The 17,568-nt window shown below is 45.6% G+C and overlaps 1 protein-coding gene across 1 annotated transcript in view; it reads right to left on the reverse strand.

The window, feature by feature from the left end:
- LOC306928816 (glutamate receptor 1-like) overlaps positions 1-17,568 on the reverse strand; it is a gene marked incomplete at both ends in the record, with an annotated part of 132,509 nt that overhangs the window by 43,710 nt on the left and 71,231 nt on the right. The window contains 5 exons of the mRNA XM_079509087.1: positions 2,531-2,737; positions 6,106-6,219; positions 8,128-8,232; positions 12,434-12,601; positions 13,180-13,338. Of these exons, the coding sequence (XP_079365213.1) occupies positions 2,531-2,737; positions 6,106-6,219; positions 8,128-8,232; positions 12,434-12,601; positions 13,180-13,338 (753 nt within the window). The remainder of the gene's footprint in view (positions 1-2,530; positions 2,738-6,105; positions 6,220-8,127; positions 8,233-12,433; positions 12,602-13,179; positions 13,339-17,568) is intronic.

Genomic DNA, 17,568 nt, shown 5'->3' on the forward strand with positions numbered 1-17,568 from the left:
TGATATAATTTTTTGATACTGCTATAAATATTTGAAGCTTTTCAGAAAACTTCGGACTGGATTTAGAAGGCGTTTTTCATAGAATCGGCCTCAGTTCAAAATGGGATATAATCTAACTCTGAGAGTGTAGCCTACCACCACGTAAACCAAATGGACCTGTGCATGCATGGCTGCAGTGGCGTGCACAGACATTTAGAGGGGCAGGTGCTCAAGTTAAAAAAGGGCACCTTGTGCAGCGCGTGGAACCGGCCGGTTGCCTTAATCCATTTTGGGCGGGAACCCCTTTTGGTGTTAGCATTATGTTATGCTTTAGCTATTGAAAAATAGCAGATCTACAAGCTCATAGCGCGCCACCGAGTGGCGCGCTATGAACTTGTAGGTCTGCTATTTTTTTAAAATAAAAAAAAAAGAAGAAAGAAAAAAGTTTTTTTTTTTTTTTTTTTTCAAAAGGGCACATTGCCAAAAGGGCAGGGGGTGCTCTAGCACCCCCTAGTGTCTATCTGTGCACGCCACTGCATGGCTGCTTATTTCTATTCACACACTCCTCCAGAACACTCTCTCCCCTTTGAAGGACAATTAATGCAAATCACATTTATACCACTGTTACTGTATATCAAACATCTTTTTTTGGACGCGTGTCAAATCGTGCGGTGAAATCACGAGTCGTGATCATAACTCTTGACAGTGTGCAGAGAACGCAACCAAATGCATGCGGGTCCATTTGGTTGCGTTCTCTGCACACCGTCAGAGTTAGATTAGAGACTCAGGGTTTTTTGGGGGGTGTTTTTTTCTGCGTATAACTCCGTTGGGGAACATGTGTTACTGCTCCTCTGCTCTGTTTGTGGAAGATAATTAGCATAATAAAGCCTACGCACACGTGCGCAGGCACGCAGGCACGCAGGCAGGCAGGCACGCAGGCACACAAGCAGGCACGCACGCACGCACGCACGCACGCACGCACGCACGCACGCACGCACGCACGCACGCACGCACGCACCTCCCATTGGAGCAGAGCTCCTGTGATCGTCAGCTTCTCTCTCTCTCTCTCTCTCTCTCTCACTCTGTCTCCCCCCCCCCTCTCTCTCTCTCTCTGTCTCTCTCTCTGTCTCTCTCTCTCTCTGTCTCTGTCTGTCTCTCTCTCTCTCTCTCTCTCTCTCTCTCTCTGTCTCCCCCCCCCCCCCCCCCCCCCTCTAGAGACCTCATGTTTTCCATAAACAGAGACATCCTTCTTCCTGTGTGAATGATGATGACATTCTTTCTATGAAACCACAATGAAGTCATAATTATTTTGCTCCTAAGAAACTTCCTCGACAGCAGTCAATCATCCATGATGGACATTTCCATGATGGAACAAGTGTAGAAGTTTGTCCAAATGTGTTGCTTCTGATTGCTAAAAAAAAAATCACACCCGTGTGAACTGAGTGGTGCAACTCCGTGTGGGGGTCCCCGGTGGGTCCCTGGAACTTCCAGACCCACAGGAACGCGCCCAGGGGACCTGTGCATGCATGGCTGCTTATTTCCATTCACACACTCCTCCAGAACACTCTCTCCCCTTTGAAGGACAATTAATGCAAATCACTTTTATACCACTGTTACTGTATATCAAACATCTTTTTTTTGGACGAGTGTCAAATCGTGCGGTGAAATCACGAGTCGTGATCATAACTCTTGACAGTGTGCAGAGAACGCAACCAAATGGACCCGCGGGGTCCATTTGGTTGCGTTCTCTGCACACCGTCAGAGTTAGATTAGAGACATATGGGCAGTATTATGCGTGTCTTAAGTACCAGGTCTTATTACTTAACTTAAGACCTGGAGGCGTGATCAATGCCATTTGGCCACTCAGAATAGCCAAATGGCATTGACCACGCCTCCAGGTCTTAAGTTAAGTAATAAGACCTGGTACTTAAGACATGCATAATACTGCCCTCAGGGTTTTTTTGGGGGGTGTTTTTTGTTGGGGGGGGGGGGGTGTTTCTGCGTATAACTCCGTTGGGGAACATGTGTTACTGCTCCTCTGCTCTGTTTGTGGAACATAATTAGCATAATAAAGTCTACGCGCGCGTATAGGCACGCACGCACGCACGCACGCACGCACGCACGTACAGCACGACATTTGTGGTCGTAGTGACTATACATCTGTCATTAAAAAAATATTTTGTTTCAGTGATTTTCTTAGTTTTAAGGGTAACTGTTGTATAATTGCAATATTACACTTGAGGGTGTGGTTTAACATGATTATTGCCACTTCAGTGATGCTTGCAGAACTCGACTATACGTCTCGTTCCTGACCGCATCACTGTGGGCGGGAACCCTTTTTGGTGTCTTAAGCATTATGTTATGCTTTAGCTGTTGAAAAAGCTCGTAGCTCGTAGCGCTCGTAGCGCGCCGGGGGTTCTTGACATGAAATATTGAGCACCACTGATACAGAAACATAAGGTTTTTCAGAAAACTGGATTTTGAAGACATTTTTTTTTTAATTTCGACGTCAGGCCTAAATGAGTTAAAAATGCAATTAATTCTGACTCACCCCGTAGACCAGCTCCCCCACCATGCCGTTCCACATCTTGGTGAGGGCGTCCCGGGAGCCGTACTTGCCGTCCCCCACCAGCTCCATGCGGTAGTTGAAGCCCACGTGCTTGGCGATCTCCGCCGCCAGCTCCACGCAGTAGCCCTCGTAGCGGTCGTTGCCCACCAGCTGCTCGTGGTTCTTCTTCAGCATGACGTAGGGAGCCTCCTGTAGGAGAGAGGGGGGGGGGGGGGGGGAGAGGGGGAGAGAGGGGGGGGGGGGGGAGGGGGGGGAGTTGGGGGGAGGGGAGGGAGGGGGACAGAGGGGACAGAGGGGGAGGGGAGGGGGGGACAGAGGGGGATGGGGGAGAGGAGGGGAGAGGAGGGGAGAGTGGGACAGAGGGGACAGAGGGGGAGGAGAAGAGGGGGAGGGGGAGAGAGGGGGGAGAGGGGGAGGGGAGGGGAGAGGGGGACAGAGGGGGAGAGAGGGAGAGGGGGAGAGAGGGGGGAGAGGGGGGAGGGGAGGTGGGGAGAGAGGGGAGGGGGAGGGAGAGGGGGAGGGGAGGGGCGGGAGGGGGAGGGGGAGGAAGAGAGCGAGAGAGAGAGGGGGGAGGAAGAGAGAGAGAGAGAGAGAGAGAGAGAGAGAGAGAGAGAGGAGCATTAAGAACAACATGGCAACAGAATTTATTTATACATTTCTTTATTTGGTGCTTCTGGATTTCCATTAAAAAAAAAACGTAAAATACGTCCTTGGCAGGGAATGTGGTTAACACATTTGGTGCTAATCACAAGTATACTCGTCCTAAATTAACATTGTGGGGCGCTCATGACGAGTCGGCTCGTCTATAGGCGTTTGACTCCATTATCTTCTGTATTAGCCACAGCCTTTGCACACTATTTTCTCTGAAACTTAGTCGACTAATATAAAAAAAAAAAAACGTAGTTTTTTCGTCTTAGTCTTAGTGTCTATAAAGCATCGTACCAGTATGGTGGTGACTATGTAGTGTCTATAAAGCATCGTACCAGTATGGTGGTGACTATGTACCGTATAGTGTCTATAAAGCATCATACCAGTATGGTGGTGACTATGTATAGTGTCTATAAAGCATCGTACCAGTATGGTGGTGACTATGTATAGTGTCTATAAAGCATCGTACCAGTATGGTGGTGACTATGTATAGTGTCTATAAAGCATCGTACCAGTATGGTGGTGACTATGTATAGTGTCTATAAAGCATCATACCAGTATGGTGGTGACTATGTATAGTGTCTATAAAGCATCGTACCAGTATGGTGGTGACTATGTATAGTGTCTATAAAGCATCGTACCAGTATGGTGGTGACTATGTATAGTGTCTATAAAGCATCATACCAGTATGGTGGTGACTATGTATAGTGTCTATAAAGCATCGTACCAGTATGGTGGTGACTATGTAGTGTCTATAAAGCATCATACCAGTATGGTGGTGACTATGTAGTGTCTATAAAGCATCATACCAGTATGGTGGTGACTATGTATAGTGTCTATAAAGCATCGTACCAGTATGGTGGTGACTATGTAGTGTCTATAAAGCATCATACCAGTATGGTGGTGACTATGTATAGTGTCTATAAAGCATCGTACCAGTATGGTGGTGACTATGTATAGTGTCTATAAAGCATCGTACCAGTATGGTGGTGACTATGTATAGTGTATATAAAGCATCATACCAGTATGGTGGTGACTATGTATAGTGTCTATAAAGCATCGTACCAGTATGGTGGTGACTATGTATAGTGTCTATAAAGCATCGTACCAGTATGGTGGTGACTATGTATAGTGTCTATAAAGCATCGCACCAGTATGGTGGTGACTATGTATAGTGTCTATAAAGCATCATACCAGTATGGTGGTGACTATGTATAGTGTCATAAAGCATCGTACCAGTATGGTGGTGACTATGTATAGTGTCTATAAAGCATCGTACCAGTATGGTGGTGACTATGTATAGTGTATATAAAGCATCATACCAGTATGGTGGTGACTATGTATAGTGTCTATAAAGCATCGTACCAGTATGGTGGTGACTATGTATAGTGTCTATAAAGCATCGTACCAGTATGGTGGTGACTATGCATAGTGTCTATAAAGCATCATACCAGTATGGTGGTGACTATGTATAGTGTCTATAAAGCATCGTACCAGTATGGTGGTGACTATGTATAGTGTCTATAAAGCATCGTACCAGTATGGTGGTGACTATGTATAGTGTCTATAAAGCATCGTACCAGTATGGTGGTGACTATGTATAGTGTCTATAAAGCATCGTACCAGTATGGTGGTGACTATGTATAGTGTCTATAAAGCATCGTACCAGTATGGTGGTGACTATGTATAGTGTCTATAAAGCATCGTACCAGTATGGTGGTGACTATGTATAGTGTCTATAAAGCATCATACCAGTATGGTGGTGACTATGCATAGTGTCTATAAAGCATCATACCAGTATGGTGGTGACTATGTATAGTGTCTATAAAGCATCGTACCAGTATGGTGGTGACTATGTATAGTGTCTATAAAGCATCGCACCAGTATGGTGGTGACTATGTATAGTGTCTATAAAGCATCGTACCAGTATGGTGGTGACTATGTATAGTGTCTATAAAGCATCGTACCAGTATGGTGGTGACTATGTATAGTGTCTATAAAGCATCGTACCAGTATGGTGGTGACTATGTATAGTGTCTATAAAGCATCGCACCAGTATGGTGGTGACTATGTATAGTGTATATAAAGCATCGTACCAGTATGGTGGTGACTATGTAGTGTCTATAAAGCATCGCACCAGTATGGTGGTGACTATGTATAGTGTCTATAAAGCATCATACCAGTATGGTGGTGACTATGTATAGTGTCTATAAAGCATCGTACCAGTATGGTGGTGACTATGCATAGTGTCTATAAAGCATCGTACCAGTATGGTGGTGACTATGTATAGTGTCTATAAAGCATCGTACCAGTATGGTGGTGACTATGCATAGTGTCTATAAAGCATCATACCAGTATGGTGGTGACTATGTATAGTGTCTATAAAGCATCGTACCAGTATGGTGGTGACTATGTATAGTGTCTATAAAGCATCGTACCAGTATGGTGGTGACTATGTATAGTGTCTATAAAGCATCGTACCAGTATGGTGGTGACTATGTATAGTGTCTATAAAGCATCGTACCAGTATGGTGGTGACTATGCATAGTGTCTATAAAGCATCATACCAGTATGGTGGTGACTATGTATAGTGTCTATAAAGCATCGTACCAGTATGGTGGTGACTATGTATAGTGTCATAAAGCATCGTACCAGTATGGTGGTGACTATGTATAGTGTCTATAAAGCATCGTACCAGTATGGTGGTGACTATGTATAGTGTCTATAAAGCATCGTACCAGTATGGTGGTGACTATGTATAGTGTCATAAAGCATCGTACCAGTATGGTGGTGACTATGTATAGTGTCTATAAAGCATCGTACCAGTATGGTGGTGACTATGTACAGTGTCTATAAAGCATCGTACCAGTATGGTGGTGACTATGTATAGTGTCTATAAAGCATCGTACCAGTATGGTGGTGACTATGTAGGTCCTGTTCTGCAGGCCCGTGAACTCCTCCACGACGCGCGGTTTGTACACGGCGATGCTGACGTAGCTCTTCTTCTCGTTCCAGTAGCCCACCTGGACACACAACCATCGAGGGGAGGGGTTAACGTGGCGTTCAATACACCCGTGGTTCCCAAAAGTGGGGTACGGGGACCCCCGAGGGGTCCCTTGAGGGAGTTCCAGGGGGTCCCCAGCTAAATGTTTGGAACCAAATTGGACCCTTATGGGTCTGTATAACTCTGAGAGTGTACAAATGGAACCAACGGGTCCATTTGGTTCCATTTTGTACACTCTGAGTTAAACTAACATAGATTTTTGAGTGGTGTAAACCACTCCTACAACTGGCTTTGTTAGTCTGTGCAGAAAAAATGAGCATGGTTGTTGAGTGGTGTAAACCACTCCTACAACTGGCTTTGTTAGTCTGTGCAGAAAAAATGAGCATGGTTGCTATGTTCACCCTGTTCACCCGGGTGTGATTTCATTACGTCAGACATGATTTCATTACGTCAGACAGGCTATATAAGACCTTACACCACTCAGTTCACACGGGTGTGATTTTTACGATATCATTCGGGGGTCTCAGAGATAGAAATGCCATTAAATGGTAAATGGTGCATATAGCGCCTTTATCCAAGGCTCCTTGCAGAGATTGTGCATTACATTACATTACATTCAGTCATTCACACACCGATGGTGGAGGAACACATGCAACCTGCACATCGGAAGCAATTAGAGGTTCAGTGTCCTGCTCAAGGACACATAAAAAAACATTCCAAGTGACTAAAATGTGACAAAAAACGAAATGAAAACTATTCAAGAGACTACGACTATAACTATATCAACATCTACAATCTAATGTTTGTGTGAAAGGAACTTGATATAATTGATATAACACGGGACCACTGTAATCCTTTATTTATTTATTTCGCGCATGCTGCGCACTAACGTTGACCTCCTTCCTTGTTTACGAGCCGACACATGTTGCTCATGTCTCCGAATCTGCGGCGCTTTAGTCTCCATGGCTTTGATCAGAACGACGATGTATTGTCCTCATTTCTGACTTAACCCAAGCCTCCCGTTTGGAATTATTTGGCAGCAAATTTTGATTTTAGTTTTAGTCGTATAGTCTCTTGAATCGTTTTCATTTTAGATTTTAGTCACATTTTAGTCACCCAGAATGTTTTAGTGTTGGTCTAGTTTTAGCCGACTAAATATCATGAGATTTTAGTCGACGAAATCTACAATTGTTTTTTTGTCGACAAAAATGGCTTTGGCGGATGTTGATGGTTTGTACCATCAATGAAAACCGAGCTATGATGACTACAACTAAGATATTGACTAAAATGTGAGGAAGGGACTATAGTGGACAGGAGATCCAGTATAAGTAAAAGACAAAAGTCATTTTACACTTGGTTGCATGCTTAAAATTGCTGATCTGCAAGCTCACAACGTGTCGCAGCGTGACACGTTGTGAGCTTGCATATCGGCAATTTTCAGCAAGGGTAAAATCAGTCATTACGACTGGATCAAAAAGTGCATTTTTGTCGACAGAAACGAACGGCAGATTTAGTCGACCAAAATCACATGACATTCAGTCGACTAGAACTAGACCAACACTAAAACATTCCAGGTGACTAAAATGTGACTAAAAACTAAATGAAAACTATTCAAGAGACTGTGACTATAACACTGAAATCAAACTTTGCTGTCAAAATGGACCTGTTCCATTACAGTTGCCACTAGGGATGTCCCGATACACTTTTCTCGTTCCCGATCCGACAATTGATGTGTTAGCCGATACCGAATACCGAATGATATTTATAAACAAACAGAAAATTACTTATTTTATTTCGTGTTGTTAATAGCAAACTACTCACTCAAAAGTGCACTTGCAGTTTGGGCAACTCCAAAGCAAACATTTTATTGATACCGATACTTTTCCGATACCGATACAGTATCGGGACATCTCTAGTTGTCACATACCTTCATGGGTCCAGCGTTGGTCAGTTCCATGACGTTCAGCGTATAGTTTGTGCGGTGGCCTCGCTCGTCGAACTGTACGTGACCGCTCAGGCCCTCCAGTTGGACCTGGATCAACGTGCATGCGCGCGCGCACGCACGCACAGGCACACGCATACACACACACACACGCACGCACGCACACACGCACACGCACACAAAATAAATGCAATGTCATGAAACAACATTAAAATAACTAGACCGGTGCCCGGCTTCATAGAGCACCGAGTCGGTAACGATGGAAGTTGGAGATCCATGCCCCACTACCAGGCTATGCAATACCCGTTGTACCCGTGTCCCTTTTATGCCCATATACGGAGATGTCAGTATCTGTCTCTCTGTGTCCTATATACAGAGTTCTGTGTCAGGCGTGCCCAAATATGGAGTGTTGTGATGTCGGAACATAGGCCAGCTACATATATGGAGATATAAGGGTGATCAGGTCCAGAGCCTGGGGCTGAGGCTTTCGTGCTGTTGGTTCTGGACAACGGTGTATCCGACGGACTCAACACCGGGTACTGCACTCCCTGTGGGGGTGTGGAACACGTTTGTCGAATTTGAAGTTGCTGGTTCGAAAGGTTCTCGAGTTATTCTCGATTACAGACGTATATGTACAAGTGAATAAGGCAATACATACCGACATGAATAACAAGAAGGTTTTTTTTAAAGCTAAACTAAAAGCAAGAGTGGTCTTGAGCTGTGCTTTAAAAATGTCTAGGCTGCCTGTCGAAGGTACAGTGGGAGTTTGTTCCACGCCGTCGGCCCGTAGAAGCAGAAAGCTGCTTCACCGTGTTTTTTCTTGTTGCAATTTCTTTTAGGCACATCGAGCAGGTCACCAGTGGAGGACCTGTCACCTGAGGGGGCGGTATGGGACATATCTAGCCAGGCAGTCACAGAGGTAGGAAGGTTTGGGACATACTGTATCTCATCATCATCATTTTTCGACCGCGGTCGAGATCATGGATTTCACAATGCCACGCCAGACTTTCCGGTCCTTCATTGCCATCCCCAGGGTTCCGCCCATCTGTCTGTGTCCCTTGTATGCCCATATATGGAGATATCCGTATCTGTCTCTCCGTGTCCCTTTATTCCTATATAAGGGATGTCCAAACTTTTTTCAAAGGGGGTCATATTAGAAAATATTAAAACACCCAAGGCCTAACTACATAAATTAGCTTTGGATTTAAACGGTTCTATTTAACTAGCATCATCACTATTTAATATCAATGGTCTTTTGTCAGGTGTGTGCTGTGAACAAAAAGTGTGTCTCAGCCTTTTTTTCAGCCTTATGTCACATTACCAAATGTAACCAAGCAAGCAAGGTAAAAAACCAAAATGAGAAATACAAGGAACAAGGAACAGTGACAAATTATACTCTGGGAAATGCCCAGGATAAATGTAAAAATGTCCCATACTGTTGGGCGGGCCGTTGATAATACAATTCAGGTATGAAGCTACGGCCCATATAAAATTCGCCCCAGGGCCGCATTTGGCCCGTGGGCTGCACTTTGGACATAATAAGCTGCATGTGGAGTTCTGTGTCAGGCATGCCCAAACATGGAGTGTATTGATGTCAGAAGAATCTTTGGTTTCAAGCTTGTGACATCATGTGACGTCACATCAGCCATATAAGGACACACCGTGACATCATACGACATCAACTCAAGGAGAGCAGGATAAAAAGCTGCGAGTCGGAGACGAAATCTCTCACTTTCATTCCCCTCGACGAGACCGCGGTGGTGTACTAGGATAAAACGCGAACCGCCTTGGGCAGGCTATAAACGATGTCGACCGTGATCCAGAAAGCCATCCTCTACGCCAAGTACACGGGCGCGGGCGCAGCCGGCGCGGCCGTCACCGTGCTGTTCTACACCGTCAACGAGAACAGGCGGAGGAGGGAGGATTCGCGGCGGAGGGAGGTGCTGGTGGAGAGGATCCTCGTCCAGGAGGAGCACATCCGACGGCTGCAGGGCAGGACCGTCCTCGCCAAGGAGGAGGAGCCGACCGCGAGCCCCGCCCGCCAGAAGGGCTGAGCAACGTTGAGGCTGTCCGCCCCAAGCCCCCGGTGTGAAGCTCTCCAACGTTGAGGCGCTCGGCCCTAGTGGTAAGAGTGGGGACTGCAGGTGGACCCGTGGAGTTATGACGAGGAAAACCCCGTGCAGCTGGGCTTTAACATTGAACGCTCGTTTGCACTTCCGCATTTTTGGACACCAACTTTTGGTGTCCGGAAGTAGAGCGTTCTTCCGAGTGCTTCAAAACGCCACTGAGCAACTTCTACTGAAATGGAAGTTTCAGTGGCAGTCTCTATCCTTTTAATACTCTATGGGCTGCCCGCCCAACTCATGTTCACGTCAAGGACCCCCAAATTGACACTAATTAGCCCTGCGGGACCTCCCATTTGAAGGGATATGCCATGCAGGGACCCCCATAAGAGAAGATCTTTTACGGCTCTAGCAGTGATTCTCAACTCGTTTAATTTCAAGGACCCTCAGTTTGATATGCATTACAGTCTACGGACCCCCATGTAATGGCATTTCTATCTCTGGGACTGTATATTGTAAAAATCTAAGTTAATTTAACACGCAATGGCCCCATAAGCAATCCCAGAATGCACTGGTTCCAACCAGGAAGATCGTCTCATGTGCTGCAGGGTGAGCAACTCAATGCAAGTGGATGAGAGGAGAAATCCGTTGACGTCTCTTTCATATAATAATAACTCTATGGCTGCCGCTAACTAACTAACCCTACTGGCGTGGCCAAAGCCGAGGACAGGATGTTCATGGTTGTGGACGTGCGTACGTTCAGTGACGTTGCGTGCGTAACGCAGCGTCAACCACTGTTGTTTGCGTCGACTAAAACTAGGGCGAAAAACGTTCGTCGGCTACCTTTTTCCACTGACGAAAACTACATGGAAACTAAATGAAAACTATAAGCTATGATGACTAAAACTAAGGCTAAATATATTGACAATTTCGTCGACAAATAAAAAATAGACTAACATTTTAGGAAGGGACTAGTGGACAAGAGATCCAGTATAAGTCATCTTACACTTGCTGAAAATAGCCGACATACAAGCTCACAGCGTGTCGCGCTGCGACGCGTTGTGAGCTTGTAGATCGGCTATTTTCAGCAAGTGTAAAAACAGTCATTACGCCGGCCAAAATACATTTTGTTTGACTAAATCAACTGTAGATTTAGTCGACTAAAATCTTATGATATTTAGTCGACTAAAACTAGAACATTCCAGGTGACTAAAATGTGACTTAAAACTAAATGAAAACTATTCAAGAGACTATGACTAAAACTAAATTTGCTGCCAAAAACAACACTGGACGGGATGTTCATGGGTGTGGATGTGCGTACGTGCGTACGTTCAGTCAACCCTGACCTCAAAAACCTTTTGCGAGCGCTCTCAACTTCTGCACGCTCGAGACATCGCGGTGCGTTCACACACGAGCAGACGTAAAACTATGCAATCTGCCATTCAATGTCAAATGGAAGCCACGGCGACATGGACGTTGCAAAGACGCGATGATGCATGTATAGCGCTGCTCCAAATCAACTCACAACGCATCGTTGCGTCTGCCCCGCGTGAAACGCACCAATATGAGTTATATGACGGCACTTCCTTCCGAGCAACTTCCATTGAAATTAATAGATGGGGCGCCGGGCGGGGGCTGTCGCTCCTGCTCACAAAAGAAAACATGCACTAATCCTGGTCTCTATACTGCCTCCCCCTGGCCAGACAGGGCACCTGATGGAAGGGAAAAGAACTGGTCGTAATACCGTGTTCCTTCTACGTGCTACGTCCAACCGGGGAACCCCTCCCCCCCTGTCAGGTGAAAAGAAGCAGCTAGCACCCCTCATGCATGGAAGGAAGCATGAGGTCAGTCCGTTGCCCTCCCCAGGTTGGCAGAGGGAGTGTAGAGGCCAGAATTTCATTCGATAATTGACACTGGGCGGAAAAAAAATAGATTACAAAAAATGTACGTCATATTTGATGCACATATGACATAATTTCTCCTTTCATTGTCAATGGCAAATATGAGACGTTTGGGGACAAAAGCTGTATATAGGAGGGGCTAGCTCCCCTCAAAAATCACCCCTCGTGCAAAGTAAGGGGCGCTCTTGTCATCATACATCATCACATTCCGGCCAATCGCAATTGGCGTCCTCACTTTTCTGTCCTCGATACGACGTACGTCGCTCAGCCAATAAAATCATCGCTATATGGGGTTGCTGCATGCAGCCAATCAAATCAAGTACTGACCTGCTGCAAAGCCCGTTGGATGTCGATGCCCTGCCCCCACGGAGCCGGCGGATTGGCCAGACACTCGCCGGCGTTGCCGCGGCGGGAGATGTCTATTCGCTGCTTCCTCAGGCTCTGGAACGCCGCCGACATGACGCTGACGCCGTCATAGGTCAGCGCCCCGGTGAACTGGCCAATCAGAAGGAAGCATATAGCCATTAACGCATGTAGGACCGAGGCCGAAAAAATCCTTCTAAATCAATTTTTTTTTCTAGTTTTCTAGTTTCTATGTCAGTGGTGCACAACCTTTTTCATGTCAAGGAAACCCAGAATTTTTTTTTTTGTATTTGGCCGCCGACCCCCATCTGAAAATATTGTTGTTCCAGGGACCCCCCCTAGCGAGCTATGAGCTTGTAGATCTGCTTTTTTATCGTGAAAATGTGTCTCAAATCTTTGAATATAATATTATTTCAGAGAGAACGTTTTTAACTCAAATCTTTGCTTCTGGGGGGTTCCTGGAACACCATATTTTCAGATGGGAGGGTCGGCGGCCAAATACAGATAATTCTGGGGGTCCTTGACGTGAAAAGGGTTGAGCACCACTTGAGAAAGCTTTCAGGATTTTTGAAGACATTAGAATCGGCCTCAGGTCTAAACGTGTTAACATTTAGCTGCATGGGGAGCCCCTGGAATTCTCTCAAGGACCCCCTAGCTGGACGGACCCCTAGCTGGACCCCACTTTGGGAATCCCTGGGTTCTTATAATACCTTGAGTCTCCTGCGAGGCAGTTTGAGGTCCTTGCTGTCGAAGTCCAGCCACTCCTGGTTGAGCTCCTGGACGGAGGGCTGGCTGTAGTCCACGGGCTGGAAGCCTGTCACGTTGGGCCCCAGCTTCTGGAACTCTGTGAAGTTCAGCTCCATGAAACCCTGTGTGAAACACGCACGCACGCACGCACGCACGCACGCACGCACGCACGCACGCACGCACGCACGCACGCATGCACACACACACAGACACACACACGCACAGCATGAGCTGGAAGCCTGTCACATTTGGACCCAACTGCTGGAACTCTGTGAAGTTCATGGTCCATGAAACCCTGTGTGAAACACATTTCAATCAATGCCTTTATTTGAGTCCACATTTATGAAATACATTGTATTAAATATGTTTTGAGTGGTGCAAACATAGGGTGCCCAGCAATCAATCTCTCTCTCTCTCTCTCTCTCTCTCTCTCTCTCTCTTTCTCTCTCTCCGTCTCTCTCTCTCTATCTCTCTCTCTCTCTCTCTCTTTCAAATAATGAGCGACCTTGATACATTATAATCAGAGATCAAAGTGTGTCGCCACTCTCTTACGATTCCACTCGGGCGTACCCTGGCCATGCTGGCTATTTTCACACCCAATCGGACTTTTCATAAAGTATACAAAACGAGATGATCACCTTCCCAGCGGAGATGGGGACCCACCCATCACTGCTCCAAGGGTGAAATAGCATGTACAGATATGTGAAAGGGGCTCCCGGGCTCCGACATTCGCTCCGATATTCGTCCCAAATAACACGCTGTGTGTGCAAACTCCTTAAGTGTCAATTTCTTTCTGAATAGTGTAGGGCCTATATACGTTATTCATATTTTAATTTAATTATTACATTTTATATGTTCAGGTTTCATGTTTTAAACAATAAAACATCACTATTCTATTAAAAAGTGTCATATAAATGCATTTTAGTGGGCACTTCTTTTTCGACAGCAATTCCCGGGAAGCCCGGTAAAGGTCGGCAAATAAAAAATGAGACAAATCCGGGAAAATATGAAACCCTAATTTACGTGTATGTGTGTTTAGAGTACCAACAGGTGACAAAGTGGCGCTGTTGAGCTTCACACTGTGCACAGCTGCATGATGGGAAGCTGAGTTTTTAGCAGGCATTACGTGATTTTGGGTGTGACAGTACAGTACAGTACAGTACAGTACAGTACAGTACAGTACAGTGACCCCCTGGGGACCCCACATGTGTACATTTCACAACCGTTTCGGACACGGGGCGGCACACGCATACGCGCTCGCACGCACGCACGCACCCACGCACGCACGCACGCACACGCACGTACGCACACATGCACACACACAATGTTCCGCTCGACAGCAGCAATATTATCGAAACATGGGGGCAATTAGAACAGGAAAATAAATACATGAATGTGGAAAAACTGTCGGCCGTGAATAAAATGACACATGGATGCAACAGCTAAAATACAGTATTTATGTATAGTCAGTTTGAGCAGATCAGCTTAAACAGCTTATAGTTTCTATCAGGGGACCATTCTAATGCCATCAAATGACACTAAACACCGTTGACAGTCCACCCTCACGCACGCACGCACACACGCACGCACGCACGCACGCACGCACGCGCACAAACACACACACACACAGTTGGCAGTTTGCATACTGTGGGTGTGAGTACATACACCGAGAGTGCGTGTGCGCGGAGGTGGTGTGGAGGCTGGCTTACTGCCAACTGTCATCTTCGCGCCATACGATTAATGATTTTATTGTGTGTAGTGCGTGCGGCGTGCGTGCGTGCGTGCGTGCGCGCGCGCGTGTGTGTGTGTAATAATTGCCTTCCCTCTACTGTAAATATGTGTGCCAGTGTCTGTGGGTGTTCTCGGCACACTGTAGCTGTCAAACAGCAGCAAACAGAGGTCGCACTGACTACAATGACACAAGTATACGCAAACTGTGCCATTGAACTGTCTATTAGTGACAACATTTTACATTCCACTATAAAGACATCAACTGTGCTATATAGAACTATAGGCTATACTGGTGTCAAAATATATACTTCAGGGGTGAAAGTGTCTGTCATTTCTTACAGGAGCTCACAGAAATGTCATTCTGCGACGACACCCGGACGCGCCGCAAGCGGCGCGGCCAAAAAAAAATTGGGGGTTCAAACCCCACAGTACCCCAGTTTTCTATGCATTTCAGGGGTACTGTACCCCTGAAATGCATAGAAAACTGCTTTTTTTAATACTGTGCCAATAACATTTGGGGTTCAAACCCCACAGTACCCCTGAAATGCATAGAAAACTGCATTTGTTTGGCACAGTTAGGCTATACTGTGCTATAAAATTACTGATATAATATCAGGAATTTCATATTATTATTATTATTATTATTATTATTATTATTATTATTACCTGTGCTTGGTGCTGGTCCTGCTGCCACTTCTGCCTCCTCCCCCCACCTGTCTCATGCTGTGTCATGCAACTGTATGGTCTTGTTTGTTTTTCTAACTTATTCAACTCTTTCCTTTCTCTTAAAGAGCTGAGCTAATGTTGGTTGCATTGCCATTTTGCTTATATATATTTTTAGCGCATTCTTCTACTGACTTTTTAGTTTACTTCTCAAAACAGTTGATTTCATTATTAGTTTCCTGTTTTCTTTTTTATGAACCAATCAGAACTAAGTATTGCGTTGTGCCAGTCTTGTCAGCCAACCAGAAACATGGTTTGAACGTTGGTGGATTCGTCGTAGTAGAGAGCCCGCCTTCTATATCCGGTCATTTGCACGTATACCTTAGGCAGACCGTTTCCGTATCCGCTCTCTAGCGGATTTCCAACCTGCAAAGTGAACTGGTACTGCCTGCACGGCGCTACAGCACGGCGCTGCTGCGAGCGAACCGAAGGGAGAAACCAAACTCTTCTCCTCCAGTCCGTGGCGTGCGGTGGTGGATTAATAAAATAACAACGGATCATTACGCTGGCTGACACAAACACACTGTTACAATTCAGAAGCACTTTTTATTAAGAAACCCCGATTCTGACGTTAGTAGATTATGTTTTGATTGTTTTCCTCTTGGACATGCGTTTTGGCAGGTTATTTAATAATATAGTATTTTGATAGCTCCGGTGCGCTCCGGCCGGTCATGTTTTACCGGGTCGGAGCTCCGGACCGTCCCGGCCCACTTTCACCCCTGATATACTTACAATCCCAAAAGTATTCATTATGCCGACTTCTAAACAGCCTCACCTGCTACTCAGATGGCCCGTTTAAAGACCTGAGACCAGATTCTACAAAATTACGCCACCTTTGGTGAATGACACGTGAGATTGATCGGACGGATTATACACGCTCGTTTACGCACTTCATTTACACCTTTCCTTTGTGCATCTGGCCCTATGTTTCTATACGTCAGTGGCGCTCAAACCTTTTCATGTCAAGGACCCCCAAAACTTGTACGTCTGTGGCCGCCGACCCCATCTGAGGGACAACAATTTGAGTAAAAAAAAAAAGCTCGCCGGAAAATTATATATATTCAAAGATGTGCACCACATTTTCACGATAAAAAAACAATACTAACTAGAAAAAGTGCCCTTCCGGGCACAGGTCTCCACCAGGAGGATAGGAGTGTGTGTGATGTTTGGCAAAATGTTTAGGAGGATTTTTTTTCCTTCATTTTGTTGAGGAAATGCAGAGCCAGATCACTCATAGCATCTCTGAGGATAGAATTCTGGATGAGCAGGACATGTGCAGCATTTTGTACAAAACGGGCCACTCCTGAAAACTTTGGAAGGCAATCTTAGCCAATCAGTGTACAATCTGAGAAATCCAACAGACTCGTCTTGATCACATGACTACAGAGATCATGTGTACCGATTTGAGGCATTTTGTTCCAAAAATGTGTTTTGCAAAAATCAACCTGTTGGTGGCGCTATAACAGGCCAATGTGAAAAGGGTGGGATATATTCCTCAGCCTAGTAAGAAAATGTGTGAAAGATTTCACGTAAATTGCATGCTGCGTTCATGATTTGAGGCTATTGTTCAAAACGGGGCAATCTTGCAAACTGTGAAAGCCAATTATAGCCAATTAGGATGGAATATGAAATATCAGACAGATCCGACTTGAGCACATGACCATAGAGATACTGTGTAACGATTTGTGAGATTTTTGGACAGAATCTGGAGGAGTAATATCAAAAAATGTGTTTTACAAAAGTCGGCCTCCTGGTGGCGCTATAAAAGGCAGATGCGGAAAATGCAGGTAAAAGGTTTGTCCTTGGCCTCTAGGGAGTGTGCATGCAACATTTCACGCAGATCGGTGCAGTTGTAGGTACAAAATGTGAAAAGCTGCCTCATGGTGGCGCTATAACAG

The sequence above is a fragment of the Electrona antarctica genome (assembly GCF_951216825.1).
Source record: "Electrona antarctica genome assembly, chromosome: 8".
Taxonomy (NCBI): Eukaryota; Metazoa; Chordata; class Actinopteri; order Myctophiformes; family Myctophidae; genus Electrona; species Electrona antarctica.